The 19,181-nt window shown below is 42.8% G+C and overlaps 2 protein-coding genes across 4 annotated transcripts in view; one reads left to right on the top strand and one right to left on the bottom strand.

Moving 5' to 3' along the window:
* The window catches only part of TM4SF19 (transmembrane 4 L six family member 19), a 92,772-nt gene that overhangs the window by 68,124 nt on the left and 5,467 nt on the right, over positions 1-19,181 (bottom strand). Inside the window, exons 5-6 of the mRNA XM_081863917.1 lie at positions 17,633-17,822; positions 13,947-16,147 (exon numbers count right to left, since the gene is read on the bottom strand). Of these exons, the coding sequence (XP_081720043.1) occupies positions 17,633-17,822 (190 nt within the window). The 3' untranslated portion in view covers positions 13,947-16,147. The remainder of the gene's footprint in view (positions 1-13,946; positions 16,148-17,632; positions 17,823-19,181) is intronic.
* Positions 2,364-11,773, top strand: NEU4 (neuraminidase 4). 3 transcript variants are annotated; one of them, XM_081863902.1, is made up of 4 exons: positions 2,364-2,849; positions 5,499-5,721; positions 7,477-7,732; positions 10,221-11,773. In XM_081863902.1, the coding sequence occupies exons 2-4, from the start codon at positions 5,521-5,523 to the stop codon at positions 11,270-11,272; spliced, it is 1,509 nt and encodes a 502-aa protein (XP_081720028.1). In that variant the 5' UTR covers positions 2,364-2,849; positions 5,499-5,520; the 3' UTR covers positions 11,273-11,773. The 3 variants fall into 3 exon arrangements, with proteins under 3 accessions (XP_081720028.1, XP_081720029.1, XP_081720030.1); XM_081863903.1 differs by lacking the exon at positions 5,499-5,721 and having other exon boundaries at positions 2,365-2,845; XM_081863904.1 differs by lacking the exon at positions 2,364-2,849 and having other exon boundaries at positions 5,710-5,806.

Raw genomic sequence — 19,181 nt, 5'->3', positions numbered from 1 at the left:
CTCCCCGCTTTTCTTAATGGGAACATTTGGACTCAGCTCAGTGAACTGGAAGTAACTCTGTCAGCACGAATCCTAGTTGCACAACATGTCAATTGATTTACCACTGAAATCAAAATGCAAGAAAGTCTAGCCTATGTTACCAACTGCTCCAGTTCAAGAAAGACAGCAGTTTATTTATTTATTTATTTTTCTCTATACATTTTTATTCAGATTATGCAAATAAACATATCAGTATAGATATTAATTAGACAAATAAACATACCAATAGACATATCAGAATACATATAAGTATAATTCAATTACATAGTTTATTATATCCCCTCCCCAACTTATACAAAAAAGAAAAAGAAAAACCACAATATTTTGGGCTCTACCGAGCCTTGGACTCCCCTCCACCCTTTTGGTAAGTATCAAATAAATTCTACAGTCACATATTTTATTTTTGATCTTAGATATTAACCGCTCACTGTTAGAGTTATTCCAACCCCACCAGTGCCCTCTACAAATTGGTTCCAATATACTTCCAATATTTATTCCAATTTTCATGAAATTTCTGTTCATCTTGGTCTCGTATTCTTCCTGTTAATCTAGCAAGCTCGGCATAATTTACCATTTTAACCTGCCAATCACTTATGCTAGGTACAATTTCCGTTTTCCAGTTTTGTGCCAGCATCGTTCTTGCGGCTGTAGTGGCATACAGGAATATTATCTTATCTTCTTTTTAAATTTCTTTACCCATCATTCCGAGCAGAAAGGCTTCGGGTCTTTTGGGGAAAGTATATTTAAAAAAAAAATTTAAGCTCGTTATAGATTGATTCCCAAAAGCCTTTCCCTTTATTGCATAACCACCACATGTGGTAGAAATCGCCTTCTGCTTCACCGCATTTCCAACACCTTTTGTTCTTTAGCCTGTACATTTTAGCCAGTTTCACCGGCGTATGATACCACCTATATATCATTTTCCAGAAAGACAGCAGTTTAAGTCTTCAAATGCATGGTGGTTAGGAATGAGGAATAAATTAGAATCAGTTCCCACTCAAAGGCATGCCAAACTACTTCACACTTCCTGAAACAATGCAAGAACCAAATCACAGCCATCCTTCAAAATCTGCACTTCTCCAAATTTCTCAATGCAGTTTTCCAGGCAAGTACAAGAATGCATATTCCGGTAATAGGGTAAAGTTGCATAAAATGCATATATTAGTTGTTAGCTGAACAATGCTAGCTTATGCATGTTTACTTGGAAGTAAGTTCCACTGTGTTCAGCGAGACTTGCTCTCTAGTAAGCATGTTTAGGATTGCAGCCTAAAGCAATTTTTGTAAAGGCTGGGGAAAGCTTGACAAAATGCAGAAGGTGAGGGTCAGGATGATGGCAAAGGTGAAGGGCACTGCAAAACATCTGACCAAAAATTGTTTGCTAGCATGAAGGACATGAGGATAATGCTAATTCCTGTTTCTGAGGTTCTAACACCTTTATCAGAAGCCTGGAAATACCGTATTTTTCGCTCTATAAGACACACTTTTTCCCTTCTAAAAAGTAAGGGGGAATGTGTGTGCGTCTTATGGAGCAAATGCAGGTTGTGCAGCTATCCCAGAAGCCAGAACAGCAAGAGCTTATAGAGCGAAAAATACAGTATAGAGTACAAGCTCCCTGCAATGTTTCTAGATAATTGTCTGATGAGAACAGTTTAATGACATGAGCAGCTTTTCATTAGGAAGTAATGCATTCCGTATATCAATAAACTATCAGAGGCATATGGACTGCAGCTGACATTTTGTGTACTCATAATGTGTACACTGGTGGCACTGCATTGGAGTCAGAGTAAATGGTAATTAATGTGTACACGGTCAAAGTCAATAAATCCTGGTGCTTACACCCTCTCATCGAAGCATCCTCTAAACGTAAATATCAGTTGCCATCTGGTACCCTATCCAGGTCACCCATCCTACTTTAGGGACCTCCGGGGTTGACTAGTTCAAGTACCATATCTTTCTGACAGTTCTTCATCTCTAAAGAAGGAACTGCAGGCAAGTCTTGAAATTGCCCATAAGCCAAACAGAAAATTATAGGTAGGTAGGTGAATGCTATTTGTTATCTGTATGAAGTATGGCTTTGTAATCTACACAGATGTTACAAAGGATAAGACAGTTTCCCCAGAATTCTGTTCCCAGGCTTTCCTTTGAGGAAGGAAGGGGTGGAATTCAGATAATAATGTCGCTCTTCCCAGACTTTAAGGCTGCTAGTCTGGTTTCTTTCCATTTGCACAGATAAAAGCAGAGTAAAGCCACATAGGCCAATGGGCTTACTCCAGCAGCATAAACATTAGAGTGGTGAACATGACATTCTCCCTTCACTGCCATTACACTGGACATATGATTCTGATTATGGAGATGTGCGGCTAATGAAATCCACATATACAGACAGGTAGGTATGCCCTGTGAGAGTTTCCCAGTTAGTTAAAAAATAAAAAATAAAAGGGAAAGTGATGGTCACAGGTATCTGCACATGGACATTGCTGACTGTGTCCTCACTGTGCTCTGACAATGAAGTCTTTGTCCTCCATATGCTGATTAAGCTGCTGGCTGCTGGCTCAGTGCTTTCCCCCCAACCATGGAACAAGTAGCGAGCCCACTGGGTCAGAGGTAGAGGGAAGGGGGGGGTGCTTGAGAGTCAGAACGTGAGAAGTGAAATAAGGCATCACATAAGCAGTGAAGGAAGCTGCTGAAATTGCATCGGTCAGCAAAGCGGAATTTGTAAAGGGCTCAGATGAAGACAGATCAACATAAGTAACTTATCAGTGGCTTTGGGGACAAAAGACAACCTACCAAGCAGAAAGGGGGCAAGGTTTGTGGTTTCATGCTTGTTTTTCTTCTGTAGTCTCCGTAAGTTTCTAGATGTCTCCTTCCTTATTTGGGGCATGCCTAGATGGACTAGGATTTTCTCCCTCCATTCCTTATACTTGTAATATCTCTTCTTCCAAGAAGGGATTAAGAGGAGATTCTGCAGTGTAGTGTGGGCACTGCTCCCGTCTTACCCCTGCCTTTCAGCTGCTACCATCCGCTCCCCAGATAGTGTATCGTGTGGCACTCACCCCACTTCCTCTGAGAAAACATAAAACAGTGCAGAGTGCAGTGCTTACCTGGGCTATTCCTGTTTTTTCCACCAATGCTTTGCTCTTTCCTACCAAACCACCATCTGGCATACTGTTCTTGGTGGCCTCCATTCCTTTGAAAAAAAGAAAAATCACACAAAGAGCAATACAAATGTTTTGTCTGCAGTGTTCAAAAAGCTATCTGTGTGGACTCTTTGGTACTATAGTGGGACCTAAACCTTTCTCCTGAAATTTATGGATCCTACAATAATTATGTGTCTGGTTGCTGTTTTTAAATGAAGTTGTTTTTCACTTATTAATTTCTTGTCACCTTTGTTGTGTTATGAGCCCCTGCAGACTTGCCTGTTAACGTGGGCGTATCCTGCAACATCTCCTTGACACAATAGTAGTGCATTAGGTAAAGGTAAAGGGACCCCTGACCGTTAAATCCAGTCGTGACCGACTCTGGGGTTGCAGCACTCATCTCGCTTTACTGGCCGAGGGAGCTGGCGTTTGTCCGCAGACAGCTTCCGGATCATGTGGCCAGCATGACTAAGCCACTTCTGGTGAACCAGAGCAGCGCACAGAAACACCGTTTACCTTCCTGCTGGAGCGGTACCTATTTATCTACTTGCACTTGATGTGCTTTCAGACTGCTAGGTTGGCAGGAGCAGGGACCGAGCAATGGGAGCTCACTTTGGCGTGGGGATTTGAACCACCAGCCTTCTGATCGGCAAGCCCTAGGCTCTGTGGTTTAGAGCCTAAACAGCACCACCCACGTCCCAGAGTAGTGCATTACTGGTGGGTTTATTCCACTTTAGTCTAGTTTAGTTAAACATCATTGCCGTCTGGTGGGGCTGTTGCAGAACAAAAGTACAGTAGAAGAAAAATAAACCAGAAGATTTTGTGGTATAATAATAATAAACCAGAAGATTTTGTGGTATAAAAAGTTGTGGTATTTCAGCAGGAAGTTACGGGATATGTGCTGATTGGAAATAAAGCAGGGTGACCATCCCAAAACATTTGCAGGGGCAAAGAGTGTTAAAAGCAGCATTGTGTCTAACCACCCAGAAAGCATCATGAGCACAAATCACCATCAAGGTTCAACAAAAAGGATGTCTGGAGAGGTGCTGTGTCTATTCCTCTCGTGTTATTGTTTTTATTGTGTTTATCTATAGTGATGGATTGATTATGGGTCCTACATGTCGACCTCTTGCCAATTTAACTCTCTTGGTTAAGTTGCCTGTTTTTCTATTGTGCATGGGAGGCGATGTGGGTTGGGATTCTGGGACATCATCGAGCGGCTGCTGGTGAGTCTGCTTTAGATTTTACTAACATTCTGTTTTTGGAGATGGGAAAGCATAGGATTACAACAACTATGTTGTGGTGGCTGGCATAGCAAGACCAGAAGATCACAGTCACATCCACACTGTAGATCAGTGATGTCCATTTTTCAAAGGGGGCCAGATTTGATGAAGTGAAGGGTTATGAGGGCCAACCAAAGGGTCAACCAAAGTTGTTGACCTTTTTCTAGGATTGAGGTTGTTGACCATTTTTATGATTTTACCCCAAAGTTCTTGAGCTTTTAGGGTTGAAGTTCTTGAGCTTTTTTTAGGATTTTACCACAGGAAATAAACTGCCACAGGGGCCAGATTAAACCAAGTGGCGGGTTGGATTAGGCCCCTGAAATGGACTTTGGGTATGCCTGCTGTAGATTGACAGATTCACCCATCCCTAGTTACACAAAAAAGTCTCTAAATAATTGATAATATATTTAAAAAATAGACATCAGTAAAAAATACATTATAATATGCACATATTTGAACGAAGACACATACACGTAATAAAAAATACAAAAAGCAACACTCCCCATAACAGCAGCAGAAAGCTTTGGCAGCACACTAACAGCAAACAACACCATCATAATTCAACCAAAGTCTGAGGAAAATGTACATTTTTTTCTGGCACTGAAAAGGCAGACCTCACTGTTCAACAAAGAGGGTTTATTAAAAGAATTTGACACAGAGCTTATTGGCAGCACTCTAAATCAGGTCTGCAGCAAGCTCTCTCCTAGGTCAGGAGTGGGGAATCTGTAGCCTCCCAGAAGTTGTTGGACTCCAACTCCCATCATCCCCAACCCAACATGGCTGGCTATCAGAGATTATGGGAGTTGTAGTGCAACAACATGTGAAGAGCCACAAGTTCCCCATCCTTTTCCTCAGCCAAAGGAAGAGATGGAATTAGGCATCTGGAGGCTTGGTGCACATTGATTTGCTCTCCTTGAAGACAACACACACCCTTCACCGACTTCACAGGTTCTCTGCTTACAAAGAATGTCTGCTGTGTGGTTTTTGAGTTTCAAGTCTGCTGTGTAGATACATCCCACCTCTCTCTTTGGTATTTTAGGGCTTTCCTTGCTGCAAGTGCAATGGGCTCTCGCCATTTCCCTGCCCGGACAGTCTTGTTTGAAAGGGAGACAAGCGGAGTGACATACCGAGTGCCAGCGCTACTCCACATCCCTTGTGTTGCAAAGCTGCTGGCTTTTGCCGAAGAGCGGCTGAGTGTTGATGATGCTCATGCCAACTTACTGGTGCTGAGAAGGGGCACTTTCTACAAGAACTTTGTGGACGTAAGACAAAATGAAGCCAGTTTTGCTGACACCGTATGACAGGACTGAAACTTAAGGCATAGAGGAAATTATCTGTGACATCCTTGTGAGTTTCCCACAGGCATCTGGTTGGCCACTTTGAAAAGAGGGTGCTGGACTAGATGTGCCATTGAACTGACCTAGTGGACTGTTCACACATCCGTCTCTGCGTTGCTCTTTCTTTGTCACTTCTTTTGTTGTTAGGAATAATATAACTGGTGCCTCTTGATTCTCTGAAACTCCCACCTTGTTCAGCCACGCATATAGCAGCCATAATTGCCAGGAATGGACCAGAGCAAATTAAATGATAAATAACAGTTTTTTTCAATCACTATATTTAGATCCTGCTGCGACCAGCTCATCTTGGCTGCACTGAATAGTCATTTTTCTTATGCTACATGTGGCCTGCGATAGAGTAGGGTTTGTTCACAGGGGATGGTTGACACTGTGCTCTTCATATGATAACTTAGGCATAAAACTGCTGTTACAGATGATGGGCAAAGCTTTCTTTACACCCCACCAGGCCCAATGCTTGTCAACAGAGGCAGTGTACATATTCAGCTCCTTATCATTGAATGATCAATATTGAAAGGACCAAAGTTCAAGTACAGTGGTACCTCTGGTTAATACAGTAACTTAATTCGTTCCGGAGGTCTGTTCTTAACCTGAAACCATTCTTAACCTGAGGTACCACTTTAGCTAATGGGGCCTTCTGCTGCTGCCGCGCCACTGTTGCGCAATTTCTGTTCTCATCCTGAGGTAAAGTTATTAACCCGAGGTACTACTTCCGGGTTAGCGGAGTCTGTAACCTGAAGCGTTTGTAACCCAAAGTGTTTGTAACCCAAGGTACCACTGTAATGTGTGGAATCAGCCCTAATGGTTTATGGATACCTTTAAAGATAGAAGTTGCTCTCACTACTGCTACTGAAAACATAAGAAGACCAGACCAAAGTCTTGCCTAGTCCAACATTCTGTCCTCAAAGTGTCCAACCAGGTGCCTAAGGGAAACCAATAAGCAAGACATTAAAATTGGATATTCAATTGAACTCTAACATCCACTGCACTGCCCACTGATAGACCTCATTTCCATTTCTTGGTCTCAGTCTTTTCATTTTTATCAGGATAATATGGATCTGTCCTACAGGGTGGTTGTTGCAAGGGTTACTGAACTAATGCAGATAAAATGCTTTGAATACTTAACAGTTTTGTATAAACAGTTCTGTATACCCGTAATCATGTTACCCATCTGCTTTTGGGTATTCTTACTCACTCAAGGGATTGACTGGTGCCAGTAACACTGATGTAAGTGATTGGCTTAACGTCAAGTACTTTCAAGTTTTCTTCTCTTTCAAATACTACCTAACACAATGTGATCTTTCCTTTGGAATGAGGAGGGTCCCAGAGAGAGAAGCCTCCAACCTCAAAGATGGTCTCCTGATTAAAGCCCACCACAATAACTGAAAATAAATTATCTCAATGAATAGAATGTTTCTGTATGATCAGACATACACAAGATTGCTGAATCAACACATTCACACAATTCCTTATTTATCTTCGAGGAGTCTCTTTTCCTTGTTTTTACTGACCAGCTATAAATTAATCTCTTGACCAGATGAGCAAACCTTATGCAATAATGGGTTCCTATTTCAAATGAAATGATTAGTTTTTTTAGGGGAAGATGCCGGGGGGGGGGGGATGAATTGTCTTCCTAACTCTTTTACTGTCTTTCTTTGCCAGTGGGAAGATATGCGAGCCCTTGAAACAGCAACTCTGGCACATCATCGGTCCATGAACCCTTGCCCTATCTATGATGAGCTTACTGGCATGGTTTTCCTGTTTTTCATTGCTGTGCTGGGCAGAACCCCTGAAGCCTTTCAGATCATCACAGGCCAAAATGCTGCCCGCCTCTGCTATGTGTCTAGTTCTGACCAGGGCATCAGCTGGAGCCATGTGACTGACCTCACCCAGCAGGTTATTGGCGTGTCGATTGAAGGTATGAGACACAGGAGCAGTTTACTTACTTAATTACTTACTTAATTATGAAATGTATATCCCACCCTTGCTCCCAAAGGAATCCACAGTGGCAACCAACAAGCAACAAAACAACAACAATAATAATAAATCTTTAAAGCATCTTAAAAATAATTTAAATACAGATCCAGGCTGGGAAAGATCTCAACTTAAAAGATCTGTTGAAAGAGAAAATGGTCTTCAGCAGGCACTGAAAGGATGACAGCATACTTACCAGCTGACCCAGAAAAACTAGGACACCCCATTTCCCACTGTGATAGTACAGCAGCCATTGGGAGTACCTTGGTCTCGTGCAATTTCGGGCCAAGAACTTGGCCCCCCCCCAGCACATTTTCTGCGCCCGCAATCTTGCACAGGATTTTGGACCAGGAAAATTGTGTCCTGGATTTGGGCCGCATTGTGTTGGATCATAGAATCATAGAGTTGGAAGAGACCACAAGGGCCATCGAGTCCAACCCCCTGCCAAGCAGGAAACACCATCAGAGCACTCCTGACATATGGTTGTCAAGCCTCTGCTTAAAGACCTCCAAAGAAGGAGACTCCACCACACTCCTTAGTTATTCTGTGCTGTGTTTCTTGTACTGAATCATTTGCTCCAAATTCTTCAGGTCAGGCATTGTTTTCTTTATCGGAGAAGACTGAGGCAAAGAAGGCATTGAGGAGTTCAGCCCTTTCTGTGTCCCCTGTTTGCATTTCACCATCTTCTCCTCTGAGTGACCCCACGGTTTCTTTGTTCTTCCTTTTGCTACGAACATACCCATAAAAGCCTTTTTTGTTGCTTTTAACCTCTTTAGCAAGCCTGAGTTCATTCTGTGCTTTAGCTTTTCTGACTTTGTGTCTACACGTGCTGGCTATTTGTTTGAATTCCTCCTTGGTGGTTTCCCCCCTTTTCCACATCCTTTTTTATCTTAACTCCACATTCCCTGAGGACTGACTTTGCTGCTCGTCTTCATATACCTGATCGACTGTAATGAGGGAGAGATCCTCAAATGGAGTCTGCTCTTCGTCTTCCATGCTAGGGGAGAGGACCTCAAAGCAATTGTGTATTTCTAAACAATCAGAGTGAACCCTGGGCCTCCTACTTCTTTGAGTCACGTTTCTCCATATATCTGGCTCCTGTGTTGGTGAACTAGCCTCCTTCTCAGGGGAGTCCCCTGTCTCCTCCTTGGTGGAGACGGTGTGCTCTGTTGCTTCCAAGAAGAGCTCCAGCTCTCTAATTCTTTGGAGCGTAGCTACACATTCCTCCAGTTGCTGGACTTTGTCTTCTAAGAGGGCAATCAACATGCAATTGCTGCAGGTAAAGCTGCCTGCAACCTTTGGCAAGATGGCAAACATTGCGCAGGAACCGCAGGCAACTGCAGCTGTTCCCTCACCCTCCATCTTGAGAACGTATTGGAAGGTATGCAACAGAGGCAGTGCCTGTCTATTATTCATGGGGAGCGAATTTAAAGGGTTGGTGTCAGAACATGAAAGGCCCAATTCCTACATTGTCTGTAATAGACCTCCTGATAAGGTGGGATCTATAGGAAGCTCTCACCTGCAGAGCACAGTGATCAACTAGATATATAAATGGTGAAACGATCTTTTATGTTAATAAAGGAGAAGGAATGGAGAAGGGATACATTTAATGAGCATTTATTCTGATTTGTTTCGGGAAGGTTGGATGATGTTGCATCAAAGCAAGCAACTTGCCTGACACTTTTTTCATTGTAAAAGCTTTGATCTTTGGGGGAAGTCGGTTTGTTGCACAAGAGCTCCCAACTAACTATAATCATGCTACCCAAATTTGTTGGTTTGTGACTGAATCCCACACCAAAACAGTGGCAATTTGGGACTGCCCAAAGAGTTTTGTGGCACCTTAAAGAGTCACACATTTATCAATTTATTATAACTTATCCAGAAGTTTGATTGTTTTCATGTGACATTAAATCAGAACAACGGTTTCTTGTCCCACTAGAGGTGTTCACTGACAGAGCAAAGTTTGGATGCGTGTGCTATCCACTTTGTGTTCATTTTGCATACCATTAAGCTTTAATTGAATTGTCACAGACTATGTATTTGGAACTTCATTGTCATTTGACCCCACCGTTTGCAACTTTATTTCTTGACATGTCCTCCTCACTTGTCAAATGAAAACAACACTTCATGCATCTGAGGAAGTGGACTCTGTTATACAAAAGCTCCCGCCATAATAAATGTGAACTTCATTGCCACTTAGTGGAAGGGCCATAGCTTAGCAGTAGAGTGTCTACCTTTCCTGCAGAGGGTCCCAGGTTCTCTAGGTAGGACTGAGAGAGACTCCCTCTCTGAAAGCCTGGAGACCTGCTGTCAGTCAGCACAGGCAGTCCTGAGCTAGATGGACCAATGGGTCTGTCTCCGTATAAAGCCATTTATATTCATGACTCTTTGTTGTCATTGTTCCTGACACTATCTTTTTCCTTTTGCTTCAGACTGGGCCACTTTTGCGCTAGGCCCCGGGCACGGCATCCAACTGAAGTCAGGCCGCCTGCTATTGCCAGCCTATGCTTATCACATTGACTGCAAAGAGTGCTTTGGGAAGCTCTGCAAAACCACCCCTCACGCTTTCACCTTCTACAGCGATGACCACGGGCAGAGCTGGCAGTTTGGCGAGTTCATCCCGAACCTGCAGACCGTCGAGTGCCAGATGGTGTCAGTGGATGAGGAGGATGGCAGCAACGTGCTCTATTGCAACGCCAGGAGTCCTCTGGGCTTCCGGGTGCAGGCCCTCAGCACGGATGATGGGGCTGTATTTCACTCAGGCCAGCTGGTGCAGCGGCTTGTGGAGACCCCACACGGTTGCCATGGCAGCATCATCGGGTTCCAAGCTCCTCTTTACTATTTGCAGCACAACACTTGTGTATTCCAGAGAGACACCTGGTCTGATAAAGATGTGGGCTTCCTACCTGAGGGTTGGTCTGATACGAAACACCCACCTAGTCTTGCCTCACCTACCCCTTTTTTCTGCAGCCAGCCTCTGAGCCACCGACAGCCTCAGAAAACAAGAACTTCTAGTGTCTGTTCTGGTCCCATCTCATCAGGTAAAGGACATGCTGATCTAGAACATGCTAAAGCTGGAAGTATTTCGCAATCGGGCTTTTCTTTCCAAATGCCAACATGGGTGCTGTATTGCCACCCAACGAGCTCCAGATCCCGAGTCAACCTGGGGATTTACCTCAGCACCTTTCCTAGGGATGCTGACAGCTGGACTGAGCCCTGGGTTATTTACGAAGGCCCCAGCGCCTACTCAGATCTGGCCTACATTGAGCTGCCTTATCCAGATTTGTCAATAACTGGGATCCCAGCCATAGCTTTTGCCTGCCTGTATGAGAACGGGGTGCGGTCCCCGTATGAGCAAATCTCCTTCAGTATGTTCACGTTGCATGAAGTTCTTCAGAACATTCCTCTCACAACTTCTGCTCCAGGTTTGAAGCAGCCGTCAGGCGGTAGAAAGAGAAAGGGGAAGAGTTGTGTTATTTCTTAAAGATCATGACAGAGGGCCAAACTTAATGTCATGCTAAAGATGTCACTAGAAACCATGTGAATTTTTATATTACTAATATCAAGCGCAAAGGCAGATTTTCATAGAGAATGCAGCAAGCAAGAAGGAGTAGAGGTTTAATCTTTCCCTCCTGTGGTATTCTGCTAACTGAGTTTGTGTTTTGATAATTTTGCCCCTAGGAGCACCCAGTAGCTGACGAAGGAGGTGGAAGGAGGGAGAAGAGAGAGGGGGTTAATAATATGATTGAGAATGTGGCTGGAGGTTATCAATAAAGCTCTCTTTGAAAATCATTAGAATATCTTTCTTTTGGTTGAAGGAACAATACAAAACCCCTACAAGTAGGAAAGCATAATGCAAAAGCCCATGGGATTCTTTCCAAAAGAATTATCTCAGATATCCATTCAGTCTCCAGTTCCTGTGCTATCACCGCTACTTTGCTTTCAAACAATGGAACACACAGAGCAGAGAAAGTGACCTATTCACTTAGACCAGCCTAAGGGGGCAGGGAGAGGGGAATCCCCTATGTGCCAATGGATGCTGATATTAGCTAACGAGATTTCGTTCAGGACTGTGGTATTAGCTGTATACCACCTCCCTGGCACTAGCACCTTATGCATAAAAAAACCCCTGCACATTAGATGCAAAGACACATAAATGTCACATCTACTTTAGCCCTGTAGTAAGAGAGTGAAACCTGTCAATTTTCTTAAAGGTCTTCCTGAGCAATCAGGAAGCTAGCTAGCTTGGGCCTGCCACCTGCTGGCCAATGCTTGACCATTGTGTCTAGAAGAAAATTCTCCCCTGGGATGGGTTTCCAAGTCAGGCTCTAGAGCTCCTCCAGATTGCTGTTTTATTGCAGGTGTATTCTGCAACAAACTCTTAACAACAGTGCATTAGTGGCGGGGGTTTTTTTCTGCTTTAGTTTGTTCTGCAATGAATGCTTCCCCAAAGCTTCCAGGTTATTGCAGCCTGGGAAGGGCTATAGCACAACCAAAGCAGAACAAAAATAAGCCAGAATATTTGTGGTATAAAAAGCTACGGGATTTCAGCAGGAAGTTACAGGACATGCACTGAATGGAATGAAGCAGCGCGACCACCCCAAAGCATTTGCAGGTGTAGCACCCTGCTTGTGGTTAACGCTTAGCTGGAATGAAATATTCAACGCAGCAATAGAGAAATTAAAATAGTAATTTATTTGTCAGACAAATAAATAAGAGGCACAGTGGTACATGGTTACCAAGCTCTGGCCTGGCCTCCTGCCATTCTGGCCAGCACTTATATTCCCTTAATCCAGCCCCCTTTGCTCCTCCTGTGGCTGCCTCTGTCCAATCAGCCTGGTTGAAATTCCTATTGGCTGTTTGCTAGAGCCAATCACAAAAGATACACCCACAAAAGATACACCCACTTCCTTGCCCTTATATGGGAGACAAAGAGCTATATATAAATGACAAATAAGTAATAATATATCTTACATGGAATCTTAATTACCAGCTCACCTCTTGCCCTTCTTGCCCTATTGCCTTCTAAAACAAATGGTTTAATCTTACATTTTATGTTCAACAGATGTCAAGGATCTTGAGTTTCACATAAACATTGAAAGATTTCCTTCATTTAATGTTTCTAAACAAAATGCCTGACAACTATATATCAAGACTGCCCGGATGGCGTCTTCTGTCTGGCAGGGGGGCTGGTAGCTGACTTAATTTCAGGATAAATACAACTCTTACAACCATATGAAATAAGAATCTAGCATTCCTTAAATCCTTTGCATAATTACATTTAAGCCAATATATTTAAGCTAATATATTTCATACATTTATCATAAGTAGCCTCTTAAAAGAATAAAGCTTCTCAAAGTGAAAAGGAAGGAACTCAATAAAACACAGCTTTTAAAAGAAGCCTCTTCAGTTTGCACCTCCCCCTTTCCCCCTCCTCTCCAGCCTCAAAATAAAATAGGAAGAAGCTGCTTCTTCTGCCAAGCCAGTTGCCTTTCCAACATTTAACACATTTTAACCTTTTTTAACTCTCTCAGTTTAAGAAACAGCTTTAGAAAAGGACTTCCCCAAAAATGCTCTCTTTCTTTCTAGCTAAATGTTTTTCTTTCCATTTGCTCCTGGCCTTTCAACCTTAGAAAGAAGATCTGGCTCATTTTACTGGGAGGCACATTAGTATTATCTTTCCCCATTCCTAATGGTGTTTTCTCAGCCTTGGGGCAGCATATGTAATTCTCCCTTTTTTATGACTTTGAGAATTGTTTTTCTACTATAAATCAATGGGGCCCTTCTTGTCTTAGGAGGAAAAACATCTTGCCAAGGTTCTTTTAGGCAGCTGGTCTTTTGCCTGGCATGAAACATTTGAAAATCCTTTTTTTAAGCTCATTTTTAAATACAAGCCTTGATTGAAATATATAGAAGCTTTGATAAACATGCAGGCTTATGATTAGATGCCTCACAGGTACAAAAAAACAGGATCACATGTGACAGCCTGATAGCATTATGAGCACAAATCATCATTAATGTGCAATAAAAAGGATGTCTGGAGAGGCCCTTTGACCCAATATTAGGGCATTAGTGGTGGATTTCTTCTGCTTTGTTGATTTCTCCTGCCTTTGGGGGAGGGGCTGTTACCAATTACCAGTTCGTGATATCTCAAAAACCTGTTTACAGTGGTACCTTAGGTTAAGTACTTAATTTGTTCCGGAGGTCTGTTCTTAACCTGAAACTGTTCTTAACCTGAAGCACCACTTTAGCTAATGGGGCCTTCTGCTGCTGCCGCGCCGCCGGAGCACAATTTCTGTTCTCATCCTGAAGCAAAGTTCTTAACCCGAGGTATTATTTCTGGGTTAGCGGAGTCTGTAACCGGAAGCGTATGTAACCTGAGGTACCACTGTACTATATTAAGCCATCATCTGAAAACTCCCTTTGTTAGTTTCACCACTTTTAATGTGAGAATAACGGTGCCAACATGCTGCTAGGGCTTCCAGGGGTCCAGGATGTGAAATTCTAATTAACAACGTCCCCAACTTGAGGTGAGGCAATAGTGTTACAGTACAGTCAATTCAGGTGTGTAATGATTGTGTCGCAACTGAAGTGAAAAATAAACACTTGAGGGAAGTGAAGGACAATGGGGAAATTATGGAGAATGCAGCCGTCCAGAATGAATGCTATCTGACTTCTCAGGAATAAAAAGAGTGGGTGAATTGTATCAGAACTGAAGAAAAATGGCATCACGGTGGCATCTGGTAGCCCTGAATCCTTTTATAATAAGTATCATTGGCTGAGATCATTTTAAAAATGTATAGAAAAATAGGTATCTTTATTTATTTTCACACAAGTTTTCAGCAGCTTCAACCAACAAGGCCACCTATCATGGTGGCAATTACCACAAAACAAGGCCTGAACATAACACAGCTAGGCAATTGTTTTCTGACATGTTTTGAATGTTATGGAAGAAGAAATACAGATCATCCCACTCAAAATATACTCCCCTCTGTCTTGAAAATAACAAGTCTCCTGAACCTACTCTTGTAACAGAAGGTAGGGTTGCCATATTCGCAAAGATGAAAATCTGGGCAAAGTTGTTGAGCTTATTTTTGGGAAAACATGGACATATGGCAGCCCTACAGAAGGTATACAAAACACAGACCTGGAAACACTGCCCTACCCTTCCCAATTCTTCAGCAGCATAATCGGAAAATATTGCAATTCTTTAAAAATTAGCTGTTCGTACAGATGTACTGTACATTTGTTTTCCTTAATTTTAAACTAATTAAACACCAATGTTAATATGAGTATTTAAAAGTATTGAATGGATTTTTGGGTTGTGCGTCTTGTCAACTCTACACCTTCCCTTCATCCAGGGGTGAGGAACTTGTGACCTCTCAGATGCTGCTGGCCTCCAACTTTCATCAGCCCCAGGCAGTCCAGCCAAAGGTCCTGGATGTTATCTAGGAACATCTGGAAGTCCATAGGTTCCCCTTCCTGGAGAGTGGGAATGTGTATGGTTGGCAAAGAGAATTCAGGAAGGCAGTTTCCATTTCTGGAGCCCTGCAGGGCCTCAGGGGCCTCTCATGTGAGCAAAACAGATTAGAACTGTGTCCTTGATATTGCTCTGTCTTGTTCCTAGACCATCCTTGCCTTTGCTTGAGAAAATGTACACGTTTCTAGCATTTGACTAGCTCTAAACTTTAAAGTCTGACTAAAGCAGCACTGATCCCTTTCTTAGACCAATATATTAGGTGGCTCTTAGTGGTGCCTCTTTCCACTTGCCAACCAATCCATGACATGGACCTGTGGACTGATGATGCCACAAACTCAAAAATATGTTGCTCGTCAGGTTTGGCCTTCTCAGTTGCAGGGCCTGTGGCAAGGGAGGCAGAAAGTAGAGCCCCAAAGCCAGAAGACCTGATACAAACTGAACCTGTGTGCAAAAAATCTCTACATTCATGCCTCCTGTGGAGCCATTCCCCCCCCCCCCCGAACAACCCAACGTGCTTTCTGCCTTGATTTCATGCCGGCAGGAGTGTTTGAATTTTAGAAATAGCAGGAACACGAAAATGTGTTCATTCAGCATAGGAAAGGAGGACTTGGGTAGATGTTAAGGAAGTATAAATAATTAAATAAATAACACAAGAACATTACTAAATCTCAAAGCACTGAGCTCAATAAACCCAGGACATCATTTTAGATCTGTGACACTGTAAGCATTTCCTTAGTGACAGCAGTTCCAGTCTACATCTCCTGACAGTAGCTGACAATGATATTCCTTGCACTGAAAGGTGGGTGATGGCTCATTACTGTCTGGCAAGCAGCATCTTGAGGCTTCAGGAACAACAGAGGAATCAGAAATGCGCAGAGGCTGCAGCAACGAAAGTTGATGATTGCGGATACAGGTTAATACACATATCTTTGTAATCTCACATACAGAGATTAAGTAAACAAAGTCTGTCATCTTGATCCTAAAGAACTGATGTTGCAAACAATAAAAATGTGGGGGCCAAAGTATCTGAGTATGCTGGTCTGGGTGTTTCACAGAAATCTTCATCAGAGTTTGACTCAGCTTTCTCTTAATTTATATATATATAAAGCCTATTTAAATTGGTTCAGTAAAATATATAGTGCAAGGGTGATTAATCTGGAGTCCTCTAAATGTTGCTGGACTACAACTCTCATCATTCCTGACCATTGGCCATGCTTGCTGGGGCTGATGGGAGTTGAAGTCCATTACCTCTGAAGGGTCACAAGTTCACCTCTCCTGATATAATGTAATTGCAAAAACGAGGGAAACAAACTGAAATGTCATTATTTTCAAAACTGCCCAAGGGCATGCTGTTTTCAGCCGTGAGCTGCCAGAGCTAGAACTAGGAACCAGTGTATTTTGCTCAGGGCTGGGTAAAGATCTGTGTAACTTTGGGACTCCATGTTCTAAAATATTAGGAGCAGACATTTTATTCTTCTGTCCCAGAATCCTAGATTTCTTTCACGTCTCCTGCCTGCCGTCTTCTTCTCATTCCATCTTGGCATGTAATCTTTATGGCTACAACTTTAAGACTTCTTTTGTTGTTATTTTTTGGTGCCCTCCCTTGCCCTTCTCACTACTTTGTGTAACATCCTGCCTGTTTAAGAGGTCTGGAGCAATCAAAAGCTTGCTCACTATTTTGTGATATTTTGTTTGGCTCTAGCAAAAATATTGCTGAATTGTGGGTTTTAGCATTCATCTTATGGGCCCACACAACTTCCTTTCCCCTCTTCTACTATTGCTGACTCTCCCTACTTACTCCCCAACTGCATGTGTGTGTGTGTGTGTGTGTGTGTACGTACACACACACACACACAGAGAGAGAGAGAGAGAGAGAGAGAGAGAGAGAGAGAGAGAGAGAGAGCAGCTTTCCAAGCATCCACAAAGCTATTTGGTCTCTACCTACTGCTGAAACCACCATCAGAACCCTGCTCTATCCCTTTTAACATTTCTAGACTAGAGTACAAAACAGACTGGCAGCAGCAGCTGCATGATGCAATATGAGCCTAGTGATCTGTATCTTCGTTGCATGTCTGACTTTTATTGCTGCCTTTTTGGTAATGTGGCAATATGGAAGCTTTCTCTATTGGTCAACCAGCATTCATATTATGTTATTCCCCTTCCCACTATCACAAAGTAAACTACTCTGACCAACTGCTACCCTTCTTATTAGGTATCTGCGTTGACAAAGGTAGAAGGAATGTTAGCAACCATCACTTGCTTCAATCTTCCCCTGTTGGTGTGTGGATGCAGGCGGAGGGACCATGCACAGGCCATATGCAACAACAACAACAAAATTACAAAAATTTAGTGGATTCCTGTTACCTATTTCTTTTCACATAAGCCACAGAAACATCCAAAAAAGCCATTGATGATCTGGAGAACAGCAAGGACCATTTCCACTGTGCTGATGATTAAGAGAGCTGAGAAGAAATAGACATTCCAGCTCACAACATTACGTGGCTCGATGCACACTTTGTTCCAAAGGGGAGGATCATACAAATAATTCCGAGTCCTTAAAGGAACAGATTTTGAATGAGAAAGTTGTAAGTGAAGATACATTATAAACGAAGGATAAGGGAAAGCTGTTCAATCAGGAGATGATATATTTGTACATTTTAAAATAATAATCATTTATTACTCATACCCCACCCATCTGACTGAGTGGTTGCCCCAGCCACTCTGGGAGGCTTCCAACAGAAATTAGATTAAGATTAGACAAAGATTTCTGGATTTACTGGTTTACTGAGTATGCTGTCCTGTGCACCATTTTTCCTTGAATGGTTTTACATTTACAGTATAATATTAAATATTGTCTTCCCTGGTTGCATTGTCTCAAGATGAAAGACATGCGGTTGCCCTTCCAACACCAACACTGTAGCAGTAATAGTAATTCACTGGACAGAAGACTCCTCTGCCTTAGGATTCCTTGCACTTGCAAGTGTCGCTACTTTGTTGACATCCCGGTTCTACTGACATTCCACGATGATAGCGTTCCTCAACAAGTGATCCATGCCTGCTGAGACTCCTTCACTTTTTTCCTCCCAGCAACGTTATCCCTACATATTCTTTGGTGCTTGTTGCTATTGCCAGTGCCCCCAGTCCAGTTTCTCTGTGTGTGTTTTGATGCACAGGACAGGAAAATATTTCCCTGGGAAATAGCTCAAGCTAGCCTCACAATTTAATTGAGCAATGCAAATACGGTCTCCTGAGCTGCATGAGCCACGTCTAATGGGAGTCAGTAACAGAGAACTTGTTTGGAAACACTGACACCGTCTATATAATTGTTCTGTCTTCAGGACCAACAATATACAGAAAGCCGTATGCCCTTTCAGACATCCTTTTTATTGTGCATTCATGATTACTTGTGCTCATGATGGTACAGTAGTAGTTCCGCTTACGTAACCCTCTGGTTATGTAAACTTCGGGATACGTAAGCGGCAAACCCGGAAGTATTTTACCAGGTTTTGCCACGTGTGCATGCGCAGAAGCAGTCCTCCAGTGGCGGAAACCTTGGGATCCAGCCGGACCTCCGGAACGGATCCCGTCCGCAACCAGAGGTACCACTCTATTGGGGTAGTTATATGTGATCCCACTTTCAATACTGTTTGTTCCTGCAAAAGCTTCAGGGCAGACATACTGTAGCTTCCTGCTTAATTTCTGCAACTTTTCATACCACAATTGTTCCAGGGATGGTGGTAGTCTTGCTTTTGTTACACTATAGCATAAGAGGGCTCCCCTGGACAGCAATACTGCAGTATCACTCAGGAAGCATTACAGAAGAATTAATAAAGTGGAATGATGTTTAGGCAGTGCAGCATCCATTCAGTCCTGCAGAATAGACCTGGCAAAATCCCCACCTCTCTGGAGGGGC

This window comes from Podarcis erhardii (genome assembly GCF_964252035.2).
Source record: "Podarcis erhardii genome assembly, chromosome: 5".
In the NCBI taxonomy this organism is placed as follows: domain Eukaryota; kingdom Metazoa; phylum Chordata; class Lepidosauria; order Squamata; family Lacertidae; genus Podarcis; species Podarcis erhardii.
This window is presented reverse-complemented; position numbering and strand designations above follow the sequence as displayed.